At 38.0% G+C, this 13,737-nt stretch overlaps 2 protein-coding genes across 2 annotated transcripts; both read left to right on the plus strand.

Annotated features, from left to right (window-relative positions):
- Positions 1-3,571: 3,571 nt before the first annotated feature.
- On the plus strand, positions 3,572-7,753 carry LOC104454927 (disease resistance protein At4g27190). The gene is made up of 3 exons (XM_039317399.1): positions 3,572-4,366; positions 4,423-6,366; positions 7,547-7,753. Exons 1-3 carry the CDS (start codon positions 3,572-3,574, stop codon positions 7,751-7,753), a joined length of 2,946 nt encoding a protein of 981 aa, XP_039173333.1.
- On the plus strand, positions 7,553-9,966 carry LOC104452620. Its single transcript, XM_039318251.1, has 3 exons — positions 7,553-8,194; positions 8,451-8,951; positions 9,064-9,966. The coding sequence occupies exons 1-3, from the start codon at positions 8,009-8,011 to the stop codon at positions 9,505-9,507; spliced, it is 1,131 nt and encodes a 376-aa protein (XP_039174185.1). The 5' UTR covers positions 7,553-8,008; the 3' UTR covers positions 9,508-9,966.
- The last annotated feature ends 3,771 nt before the right edge of the window (positions 9,967-13,737 follow it).

Below are 13,737 nucleotides of genomic sequence, written 5' to 3' on the forward strand. Positions count from 1 at the left end.
AAAATTTGGACATTTTGTAACCAAGAAAGTTCAAATTATACTCATGGTATGAACAATGTATCTATTTGTTTTTCAGATTATTTTTTTGTAACATGCTTGTCCTCGAATCAAAGTTGGTAATTGATGGTAAAAAAATTAGGTAATGATTCTTCTTTGTTACTATTGTCACTGCTGCTGCCACTGTTTATAATGTGATGTCCGAGCATAAATTCCATTAAATAATGAAAAAGATGTGACCAACTTAAAAGCAATGTCTTCTCTAGATCTTACAAAGATATCATAGTTTTGTTGTAGCGATCAAGAATAGATCCTATAGGATGGCCAGGGCCAAACAATAATAAAGCCTTTTTCTCTAAATTCCAGTAGAACTCTCATCAAAAGGCTTCATTTCATCCCTCAATTGAAGTACTTTCTTCCAAAAGTTTTTGGGTCATGTAATATCTATTATAGCTTTGTAAAAAAATGTTGTAGCTATGGCAGCAAGAAAACACCACGATATGTATGTAATACACTTGTGGTAGATTTGCAATATACTAACTAAATGCTTCCATCAAGCCTTATTATAAACTACTAATTCTTCAATTGAGTAATATGTTTTGTTATGTAACGTAAATTTCAACCTATAGGAAATTAGCAACTTCTCAAAGTGGTTAATATAGATATGAACATAAAGTATCGATATATCATGATGTTATAATAAGTAATTTTTTTCACAGTGATTAGTAAATTTTTACGTTGAAAAATGTATTTTTGCACCCATTTGCAACTTACACTATTCCTAAGAGTTTCTTGGAGCATAAGCAACATTCAACTTACATGTGGTAAGTAACTTTTCAACTACAAAAAGTAGTGTTAACAAATAAAATTTGTAATTAAACACCAATTAGTAACTTTTCTTATTTGAAAAGTAAGTTTGTGCCCTTTTTCTATGACAAGGAAGCCTAACCTGGCTAGTAAAGCATAAACCCATAACAATACCCTACTAATATCCTAAATCATGTGAAACGAGAATTATGATTTAGGTAGACGGCCCAAACATGATATTAGTTGTATTTGGTGGCATGGGGAGATGGATATTTGTACCCAGCATTTATAAACTATTACCATTCATGATGGTTAATAAGTTTACATGAACAAAAGAAACTTCCTGAAGTGATCAGTAATTTTTCTCATAGAAAAGTAAGTTTCATATTACCAAATAATTACGACAACTATTTTTTTCCCCACAACGCTAAATGTTGAAAAAAGTATTGCATATTTGTTAACCAGTAATTTTTGCATTGATTAGTAAATTTTGTTAATCAAAAGTAACTTTCAATCTATCAAGAATCGATACAGAGTAGAGAAATGAAAAGTTTTTTGACAATGAATGAATTGTTGAGTAATAAATATCATTAATTTCTTACCAAACATGGATCTGTGGATATCAATAGTAGGTTTTAACAACATAATTGGTAAGATTTTAACTTTCACTGTATACTTTATCAATTAAATAATTAAGTAACCCCCTGCTTTTTAACCCAAAAAAAAAAAAAAAAAAAAACACTTACTTCATCCATCAAGTCATTTTTTACTTAAACCAATTAATTAAGATGCGAAGAGTTAAAAGTTATCGAGTGCAATTAATGGAGTTATTAAATATCCCCCTACTTACATCTCAAAAAGGTAAAGTTACTGTAAAAATAAAAGAAAGAGTTGGTAAATTTTTTCACGTAACTAGTAAAATCTCAAATTTAAAGGTAATTCTAGAAAATGAAGTAACTTCTATGTGAGATTCATAAATTTCGTGTCTAATTTTCTCCAAATACATTGTTGCTTTCAATTTCTCGTCTGCATTTCGATTCGAAGTCATTAAATTCTTTGGAATTCCACGTAATTCAGAAAAATCGATCACTCAGAGCTGGTAGATTGGCGGCAACCTGCTATCGGATATCGGCTATTCCCGGTGGCTCCTGTTCTTAAGCTTCATACATCAGCTTCGCCTTGTCTCACGGCCCTGTTCTGTCTCTGTTGGCGTTTGATTTCCAAAAGATGATATTCTCTGTTTGATTCTCTATTCCCAATTCGATTCTCGCCCCTACCAAGTCGTCGCCTCCCAGCTCCATATCTTGAAGGTAATTCGATATTCTTGTTCTCGTTATGTTCTCTTTCCTCTCCTTCGGTCATTTTGTTTGTGCGCTTTCGAGAATATGTGCTGCTGTCATTCATAAGATAATTAGTACAAATGGGGACTAGATATGTCCTTAAATATGGTTGTGCACGCATTAACGCGATGCTTTCAGGCTTTTTCAGCAATTCCTTTTGAACTTCTGTTTTTCTAGGTGTATAGGTAAATGCATGTACTTGAATGAAATATATTATTTTCTCTTATTTTCCGATGACTGAGTTTTGTCTATCTTCTGTACAATTGAATAAGGGGCTGAATATTTTTCATATACTTTTCACGTGTCATTATCATACAGAGCATCTAATTAAAAGAAAGAAAGGGCGATATTTGAGTATCAACTATTTAATTTAATTAAAGAAACCAAATGAAAGAATTACACAAATTATCCAGGGTCCTCAGTAATTGCCATCTGCAGCGTGAGGTTGACATAAGACCAAGCTTACTAATTGCCACGCGGCCCATGATGGCCAAAAAGCAACTTAACTCCACCATATTTAACTATTGACATCACTCTGTTCTTTTCTTCTGTTTGGCTCAGCGCCACGCCTGTCTTCCTCCTCCTTCTCCTCAGCGTTTGAGAGAGATCGAGAGAGCAGCAGCATCAGAGCGTGATGGTGGGCGTGTGTTGGTACGTGTTTGGGAGGGAGAGAGACACGTAAGGGTTTGGAGTTTCCATTGAAAAGCGTCGGCTTTGTGAGTTGTTACATTATATTTTGCAGAGATGATGGTCATTACGTGTTGGTTAATACCAAAGAGAGGTCTGGGAGAAGTGGTCCGGCTCGACCATTGAATAATTCATGAAATACACACGTTAAGTTGAAGGGGATTATCACTCAGATATTACATCTCCACTGAAGCATATGACAGTGAGAATCTTCTTGGAGCATTGAATTCTCAACTCGCTCCATCCTCTTTTCTCAAATTGACCTCCTCCGAACCTTTAGAGAATATCTTGACTTCGACAAATCCCACTATCTCCTCCCAAAATGGCCAAGACTCGTGTCAGATGTGTGGCCAAATATCATTCCCTTTCGTGCTGATTCCTCATGACACCCCCGTATAGCCGGTGCGCATTGGAGAACGCAGGGGGCATCTTTTGGAAATATAATACAGTAACGCCACATATATTAACGCCTCGTGCCCCTCTTTCTGATCACCATTGTATCGTCTAAAGGGTTTCTTCCTCGCTCCAGAAGCCCTCTCTTTCACCAAATCTTCTGCGGCTGTTCTTTTTGTTGGAACCGCCGTGTGTGCGTCATATTGAACCTTTCCTCTTCTTCAGTCATTGTCGTTTCCGGGTTCCATCAGTTTCCCCTTCCTCGTAATATATGAATTCTTAACTCTCGTTTCTCCGCAAGAAGAAGGAAAGAAAGCCAGAAAGGTAGAAGTCGAAACGGGGGGAAAATGGCAGAGATTGCTGTGTCTGTAGCTTGCGAAGTGGCAAAGTGCCTGTTGGCTCCGGTCAGTCGGCACTGCGGCTACGTAATATTCTCTGACCGCTGCGTTCGGCAACTTAATGTTGAAGTTAAGAAGCTGGGTGACACGAGGGATGAGGTGCAGCATTCCATCGATGATGCTCAAAACAACATGAAGCCGATCAAAGCCAAGGTTGAGACATGGGTGAAAGAAGTGGAGACCGTCGCTGACAAGGCACACGAGGTGCTGGATTACGATGGAAGAGCTAAGAAAACTTGCTTCTACGGGTGGCTTCCCAATCCGAAGGCACGTTATTGTCTTGGCAACGAGGCGAGCAAGATGATCAAGGACATCAAAGATCTCATTGAGCAGGGTCAATTTGAGAGCGTCTACGACGAGATTTCCCCACCGGGACGTGTTGGCGGTGCTCTCAACGTGAATTCGTCAGCCGTTGATGGGGGCGACTTTATCACCGATTCGCGAACTTCCATCTTTCAGGGCATAATGAAAGCTCTGGATGATGAGAAGCTAAAAGTGATTGGGGTCCACGGACCTGGCGGCGTGGGGAAGACTACGTTGTTGGAGGAAGTCAAGAAGAAACTCATGAAAGAGAATAGATCGTTCGACATGATTATCAATGTGGAAGTCTCGCAAACTCCGGACTTGAATAATATCCAAGGCCAGATCGCTGATGCCTTGAGTCTGAATCTGAAGAAAAAGCAAAGCCAACAGGGAAGAAGAGATCTTTTGTTCCAGAGATTGCAGAGTGATCCGAATGAGAAGGTTCTCATAATATTGGACGATTTGTGGACGGAACTTGATCGGAACTTGATTTGAAGTCAGTCGGAATTCCTTCGGTAGACGAGAGCAGGGGATGCAAGTTGCTGGTAGCATCAAGATTTAAAGATGTCTTGGAGCAAAAGATGCATGCGGATAAAACATTTCGTCTTGAAGGTTTAAACAACGACGAAGCTTTTAGGCTATTTGAAAAGATAGTTGGCGACAACCTCAAAGACGAGGAATTGAAACCAATAGCAGCTCAAGTGGTCGAGAAGCTCGCAGGTTTGCCTCTTTTGATTATCTCCATCGCAAGCACTTTGAAATATAGCCGTGTGTCTGCATGGAAAGACGCATTGATAAAAATAGAGGACTCAAATATAGAAACCATAGTAAAGCTGAGTTATGACCATCTGAAGAGTGAGGACGCCAAGTCCTTATTCTTGCTCTGTGGTCTTATTGGTGGGACCATTCAAGTCGAACTTCTGCTGGGACTAGGCATGGGGTTGGTCTTGTTTGAGGGATTCAATAACACGGTAGAAGATTCAAGAAATAGATTGAATACTATGCTCGATAGCCTCCGTTCTGTTTGTTTGTTGCAAGATGATGGTGATGACATGGAGACTGTGATCATACATGATCTTTATAGTGAGGTGGTCGTCTCAGCTCCATTTAGAAGTCAGAATTCCTTAATGATGAACAACTATTATGTTTCGTGGCCAAAAGAAAAGCTTGAGAAATGTTGGGCAATATGCCTTGTTAATGATTACGGTGATGGCCTTGCTGAAAAAATGCGGTGTGCGTTTCCCGACTTGAAGATATTCGTGTTGTCTCAGATTGGGTCGTTCGTGGCACCTATACACCGACATGATGTGAGAGATTGCTGTGGACTAGATTTCACAAGCATGGAGCAGCTCCAAGTCCTATATCTTCGCTTCATACATATCACCAATTTACGTTCCTCGATTGGCACCCTCAGGAACCTCCACTCATTATACTTAGACTATTGCATTGTGGACAATGTGGCAATTCTTGGCAAGCTCAGAACATTGCAGATTCTCAGCTTGGCAGGATCTCAAATTTCTAAGCTGCCTAAAGAAATTGGGGAACTTAGGAATCTAAGATCATTGAATCTATATGATTGTGACTTGCTTGTGATAATCGAGCACGGTGCCTTGAAAGGCTTAGTCAACTTGGAAGAGTTATATATGAGGGGAAGCTTTAGTCAATGGATAGTCAATGATGAAATACCAGCGGAATCGTATAATGGTAGGCTTGTTGAGTTGAAGAGCTTGAGAAAGCTAGCCTCTTTAGAAATATCAATTCATGATCCCATCGTACTCTTAAAGGATGATGACCTGCCATTTGGGAACCTGATCAGATTTTGGATCGACATAGGAAATGCTTACGGAAGGGGATTTCGTGGTTTGAGAACCATGAAACTCCAATTGGAAGGATGTGATGGTATTCTCTCAAAAGAATGGGTTCAGAAAACTTTGCAAAAAACTCAATACTTATATTTGGATGGATTGGGAGAGTTCAAGGAGAATGCTCATGAGTTGTGCATTCGAGGATTTAAACAACTGAAGCATCTCGACATTCTAAACAGCCCCTCAATCAAGTACATCATCAGTTCATTAAATGACCTTCTCACTGCATTTATGGATTTAGAGTCTTTGTTCCTCGAAAATCTTATTAATCTGGAGAAGATATGCAATGGCCCTGTCACACCAAATTGCTTCAGCAAATTGAAAGTTGTGCATATCGAAAAGTGCCACCAATTGAAAAATATGTGGTTCCTGTCAGAGATGCAAAGATGTGTACATTTGGAAGAGATTGAAATATGTGAATGTGACTCATTACAAGCCATTATCATAGATGATGCGAGCAAAGTAGAAGTTGCTATTGATGACATGGTTGAGTTGCCTAATGTACGTCGTCTAGATTTGCGTAAGTTACCAAATATGACGAGCTTTTGCAGTAGAGCTGAGGGTGCTCCAATTCAGGTAACTTTTTTATTTTCTGGGTATAAGTTTCCTTAATTCTTAATCTTGCAAACGATACCTAAATTATACTATTACAGGGGGATTTAGGATAAGATGATATTGGTGTTCACTAAGCCTCAGTGCATATTGCATTAAGTTTGATTATTTGTACATCTTGAAACACAAATAAAACACAGACCATACATTTTTATTCACATCCAACTATAGCGAGGGGAAGCCTTTTTCTACGATTTTTTTTTTTTTTGAATTTATTTCAATGTTAGATAATTGCACTAATTACTTGGGCTTTAACATGGGTTTGTACTACGACAAATTTATTACTCATTTAACATTTTTAATGAGAAGAAAAAAACATTGTACAGAACAAGAATGAATCTTAAATGAATGCATGAAATTCAACAATTTCAAAATGAAGAAAGTGAGAGAATAAATAAATAGAAGGCGAACTAGTAGCCACATAACAAAGAAAGTCCACATAATTCATGTTTCACTGACATGCAAGTTAGCAATTGATTCTAACACGTCATGCCAACCTCACCATGTCAACGTCGTTCTGCTTCTGTCATCCCTTCGTCTCAATTAAGTTTTTGACATTCTTGACAGACATCAAACTCATTCATATATTTAAGTTTCTTTTGTTATGCTGAAAATTCATTGTTGAAAAATGTTTTCCTGGCAATTCATTTTTCTTATTTTCTTGTATTTGGTTCTGCTGAAAACACAATCTGAGAGAAACTAAACCAAATAAATCATATTTACCTGTTCATAATGAAAAGCAATAAGTTAACAAATAATTTATTAAAAATTTAACTCCGACATGAATTTGTCTTTAATTTTGAAGGTCAAAATAGAAAAACGAAAGAAAAGATAACAATTACGATGACAGTTGTTTTGAAGATCAGTAGATGATTTCAAAAGAAAAGAGAAAAAAAATTATGGTCATAGCTTTGATAATCAACGAAATCAAAGCTAACTATGATGACATGCGAGAGCAACATGGTAGTGGTGAGGATATCCTCCTTGATTTTGCTTTTTAGGAAGAGAAATTCATTTTCTTGGATTTTAGCTTTAGAGTTTCAATCATTTTCTCCGTATCCAAACACAAGAAAATTCTAATAACATTTTTCTAAAAATAGATTTACACTTACCTTTAATGAGTTTGATTGTGGCATTTCGTTAGGTTTCATTGCCTTGCTTGGAATCCCTAGTAATGGTTGGATTCCTTGGCATAGAAAAGATACTCTACAGTGATCCCTCAATAAAATACAGTGGTCTGAAGTCGCTAAAGATAGAAGAATCTAAATCCACATTGAGTATTCCCAAAGATTGGATACTGAAGCTGCCAAATTTGGAGTCAATGGAAATTGCGGGCTCTCCATCAGCATAAGTAGTTTTTGACTTGGAGGAGTTGAAAGTCACTGGAGAAGTTGAGATTCTCTCTCGGCTAAGTACATTGGCATTATCTAAGTTGCTAAACCTCCGGTGCACGTTGAAACAAGACGTACAATTACAAGGAATATCGATATTTCGAAACTTGAAGGAGCTCTCTATCTGTGAAATAGGGCTGTCATTTCTCTTTCCGGTGTTTGTGGCTAAATGCCTTAGAGAAATTGAAGACATTAAAGTGGAGGACTGTCCAAATATGAAGACAGTGATTGTGGATGAAGAAGGAACAGATGATATCATAGAGCTACCACTACTGAAGCGACTATCTATAACGCGTTGTCCCACGGAGAAATTCTTCTCATATCCTCATGGAAAGAAAGAGTCAGTAACCACTACTTCAAATTCGCAAGATGCTTATTTCGATTCCTTCTTTGATCAAAAGGTACAAATCCATTCTCTTGAGATTATACCCATAATAGCCATAGGCACATGCTTTGCAAGGCAAGTAATCAAATCTCTTTGAAGATCTTTGTTTGGTTTTATTAATTAAAATGTGTTCATAATTTATAACTATATTTGTCAGATAGAGGCCACTAATGGAAAGTTCATTATTCTACCGCATTAGATAGATTGTGGGGATTAGGCCAATTTCACAAATTTTTCATAGCTACAATCTGACGCATATCTCTTATGAGCAGGTTAGTTTACCGAGCTTGGAGGAGTTAAAGCTTGAGTTAGAAGGATCCTTCAAAGGAATATGGCACAGTGAACTTATGGAAACTTCCTTCTGCAAATTAGCCACCCTCTCTATTGGATATTGCTCTAAGCTACACAACATCTTCCCTTCCACAATCATAGGGAGATTGCACAACCTAACAATTGTTGAGATTGAAAACTGTCCCTCTCTAGAATCATTGTTTGATTGTGGGTCCACGGAAGTAAAGACGGTGAGGGAAGCAGGAAAGTTGAAATGTACAGTGAAGAGCGACTCCCAAATGATTTTGAGTTTTCCTAGTCTTAAAAAAGTCCGTGTTTGCAATTGCTCCAACCTAAGATATCTCTTCCCCAGTTGTAGGGCCACAACTCTAGAGAAACTCGAGAGCCTATGGATTAGCAATTGTGAACAAATGAAGGAAGTGGTTCCTAAGGAGACAGCCAAAGAGGATGATGAATCATCACAACCGTTGTTCAATGAGATGGTTTGCTCCATCCCTTACCATGATCATCTGTATTCTTGCATTTCATATTTTAGAACGAACAATCTAATAATTTGTCCTATCTATCCTCCTTTCTCACATTAAACTCGTGCAGGTTAGATTCCCCAATATAAGAAAACTACAAATTGAAGGTGCCCGGTGCAAAGAGCTATGGAACAGTCAAATTCCTTACGATTCCTTTTGCAAACTAGAATTTCTTCGATTGGAGCATTGTGACAATCTCCTATGTATTGCCCCATCCCACATGTGGAAGAAACTGCAGCTTTGTCTCGACTTCCTAGAAGTGAGATCATGCCGTTTGGTCGAGATCATATACAAAAGTGATGGGACAAATACAAAGAGTGGCAAATTGAGGAGGTTGGCTTTGCATGATCTAGAAAACTTGAGGCACATTTGGCAATCCGATGGTCTCCCAAATGTCCCATTCCCAAACTTGAGATATGTAGAGGTTGTGAGGTGCTCTCGTTTGGAAATTCTTTTCACAACCTTCACGGCAAAATTTCTCGCAAATCAAAGAGCTGATAGTAGAGTCATGTGAAGATATAAAACTAATTGCTGGCCATGAAGAATGTGAAGAAGCGGCCGATACGACAATCATCTTCTCCGAGTTAACTGCTCTTAGACTTTTCGAGTTGCCGAAAATCAGGAGAATTCTAGCTGAGAAATACTCTGGGGAATTCCCATCCTTGCAAGTCTTTTGTATGGTAAGCTGTGGAATGGCGCCAGACTGAGGCCTTGATGACTGGGAAAGGTACCAAGCCCACAAGTGGTTTGACTTCATGAAATATGGGTTTGAAGAATAATCATTTCGGACTTCTGCAACGGAAAATGGTGTTTGTCAATATGGAATAACGTGTCCGGTAATATGATATCATGTTTCTACGTTATCTTGTATAGTTCCCACAAAGTCTCTTGACTATTTCCTTCAATAATCATTGCTCAGGTTTGTCTCCTGTCCCTTGGATCTAAGGCCGAGCTAAGGAAGGTCACTTGTTCATTCCGACTGAGAATGTAGAGTTGCTATCAATGCACGATTCTAATAAAATGACTGTCTATTGAGACATGGTCTCTTAGCTGACAAGCATGTAACAGTTACTAGTGAGTCCCAGTTACTTCCTCTAAATTTCTAAAGAGTCTTTCATGGACAGTAACGAGTGCATTGTTTCCAATTTGTAACTGACAACGAGTACATTATTAAGCAAATGACATATTCAAATATTTTTCATCAAAAATGACTATCAGGAACAAAATAATTCATTTTTTTTATTCAAATTTATAAACGTGAATATTTTCTTATTTTCGTGATGTTCATGATTAGTAACTTAGAAAGTTGCTCTTGGTATTTTCTCGTTCATAGAGTCAATTTTACTAGTCATTAACAAGAATTTTACCCTAAACTCATTAATAGTGAAGACATTTAGTAAGCAAAAAGCACTTCTAATATAATATATTACCAAGAGATTCTCTGCATATACTTTTACTCTTCTCTTGACAAAGCTCTTCAAAATTTATTTAGAAAAGAAAAAAGCCGTTTTATTAAATATGAATGCATCTAATGTGCAAAAATCAATTTTACTGTTTTATATATACCAGATTTCAGGCTCAATCAAGAATTTCACAAAATAGATGAACTCCATACACACGAGTTTACCAACTTAAGTACACTTTTAATAATTGTCTCATGAGAAAGATCAAAATAAGTTTCTTCTCGCTCGATCGAATTCACTGGCTAACAAGGCCTCATCACGTGGCCCTCCACAGAATTCACTTGCTCTCTTCCTTTCTCTCTCTACATCTAATGATCTGAGTCGATTCCCTTTCGAGATCAGGCTCGGCGCGCTCTGCAGAGTGGGGGGCAGAACATAAACGGAGCCACCTTCGCACACGCAAAAGGAGCTCAACAACTTCTCTCTAGCCCTGATTGAAGGGACTCGGGTGATTTCTGAGCATTCATAAGTCACTCTCTCTCGGAGATTTCTTTCGAATCCTTGCCCTCTCGCTTCGTTGCTGATCGTTACTGCTTCCCGATCGCCAACAGTTCGGTCTGTAATGGCGAAGTTCTCAAACTTTGGTCATGACTGCCTGCTTCGACGATTCCAATCCTGGATGTTGTTTCTGTTATCTCCTTACTCGTATCTGATGTCAATCGCTATAGCTAATCATTCTTCATTCAACTAAACCGCATTTGCTCTGTTTTCCGTTGCTTCTCATACGAAGCAGAGGCTGAGTGCTATTGTTACCGTCTGTGCGAAAACGGCTTCGATTGAGGCTGTATTGATGATTGAACTTGCCAACTGCCTTTGTGATGATTTGGATGCGAATCACCTGTTTGATGAAATTCCTGAACTTAATCAGTTTGTATTTTGATTCAAGTCTTGACCGAGAATTTCCTTCATTACTAGATTATTGATCGATTTCGGTCATATAAGCATATATGAGGTCCGTTTCTTCATTAAAAATCATAGGTATTCAATTTTGAACTTGCTTTGGATGTGCTACAACCTGTTGATACATGCTGATTCGTAATTATTGCAGCCCTGAGCTGATGTCATTTGGTCATTGATATTGATGTCATTCCACTCAAGTAAGCATGTGTAGTGAATTTCATGTTCCCTTGAAAGGGATTTATGTCATGAATGAATTAAATTCTACTGGAAATCGATCCTTCTATGCTGACTCTGTCTTGATATCCCTGATTTAGTGTGCATTTGATTCCAATTTGAGGCTAGTTTGGTTATGGCATCGTATATGCTCATGCTAGGAAAGCATTGTAGTGAATCTCATGCTAATTTTTGAGAATTGGGGTCATCACCAAACTTGAATATTTTAGAATCGAAGTATTGCATGCTAACCGTGATTGCTTTGGGTAAATTCGGTAGTAATTTGCCCCTAGATTGATGCCATTTTGATCAAATAGACTTATAAGCACTTGTAGGAAGATATGGCTTCATTTTCATGTCAATTAATCATCAAAGGATCACAATTTGCTGTCTTTTATGCTCTGTTACAATTATGAATGTCTGCTGGAAGTTGTGGAATAAGCATGAATTAGATGGATAAGAGATATGGTGTGTGCAAGTTCCTTGTCAATTTCACATGTTCAGATGGCAATTGTGTGATTAAATTGATGTCTGTATGCTTGTTATTGCCGTGAGAGTATTGGCCTGATTATTGAATTAGAGAACTCCAATGTTAATTGAACTTTAATTCCATGATTCTTGCGATTTCAAAGCTCAGGGCATCTATTTTTTGTAATATTAAATAATTTGTAAGAATACTGACTTCATTTAAAGGCGGTATGGTAGACTAGCAAGATTTGAGGAAATCTCTCACAAAATGGGTCACCGAGGCCCCATCAAAATAAATTCCAATATTCTCTCTCTCTCTCTTGACACTCACCATTTAAGGCTTATTCATAAGAGCTATTGCTTAAACATTGATCCTTCAAGTGCCACCAGAATTGACCTAATAAATTTCTTTCCTAGAACTCACATTTGGTTGAATTCTAATGTGGCAGATGAAGGCATATATCTCTCTGTCCTTTCCTTCCTTGAAGTCGCTGGCCACTACTGTTCAGAATGATGTTTCAAAGATATGTTTCTCATTTCATTGGAATGCTCATGATAGACTGGTAGTCATTTGCGTCAACAGCACTAAAGGAGAAGAACATTGGACAGAGATTATCGCCAGTGGGGGAGGGAAGCTTGGTCACTAGCAATAATTTAGTCACCTATCCGATTGCCAACAGTTCCGAGGACTGAAATGCCACAGTACTCAAACTTTGGTCATAATTGCCTGCTTCAATGATTCCATTCCTTGATGTTGCTTTTGTTATCTCCTTACTCATATCCAAGGTCAATCGCTATAGCTAATCATTCTTCATTCAACCAAACTGCATATGCTCTGTTTTCCGTTGCTTTATGTATGAAGCAAAGGCTGGGAGCTGTTGCTACCGTCTATGTGAAAATGGACTGTGATTGAGGTTGTATTAATGATTTGAACGTGCCACATTTCCTTTGCAATGCTTTTGATGTGAATCGTTGCTTTACTTTTGCATCTAAGCTCCCTAGTTGAAATGTATACCACCTGTTTGATGATATTCCTGAACTAAATAAGTGTGTATTTGATTCAGGTCTTGACTGAGAATTTCATTCATTACTAGGTTTTTCATCAATTTTGGTCATATCAGCCTAGTTGTGTTCCACTTCTTCATCAAAAATCATAGGCATTCCATTTTGAACTTGCTTTGGATTTGCTGGAACCTTGTCAATACATGCTGATTCACAGCTGTTGCGGCCCTGAGCTAAAGTCTATTGATCCTTCATTTGATGCTATTCCACTCAAGTAAGCATGTGCAGTGACATAAGATTGTGTTACGGTGAATTTCATGTTCGCTTGGAAAAGATATTATGTCATGGATGAATTAAATTATACTGGAAATCGATCCTTGGATGCTGACCATGTCTTGACATCATTGGGTGTGCATTTGATTCCAACTTGAGGCTAGTTTGGTTATGGGATCATATATGTTCATGCTAGGAAAGTAATATGGTGAATCTCATGCCAACTTGAGGCTAGTTTGGTCATGGATTGATGCCATTTTGATCAAGTAGACTCATATGCGCTTGTGGGAAGATATGGCTTCAATTTCATGTCAATTTGTCATCAAACAATCACGATTTGCAGTCTTGTATGCTCTGTTACAATTCTGATTGCTGCTGGAAGTCGTGGATTAAGCACAGATTAGATGGATTTTGTCTCAACTTGG

This window comes from Eucalyptus grandis, chromosome 7 (assembly GCF_016545825.1).
Source record: "Eucalyptus grandis isolate ANBG69807.140 chromosome 7, ASM1654582v1, whole genome shotgun sequence".
Lineage (NCBI taxonomy): Eukaryota > Viridiplantae > Streptophyta > Magnoliopsida > Myrtales > Myrtaceae > Eucalyptus > Eucalyptus grandis.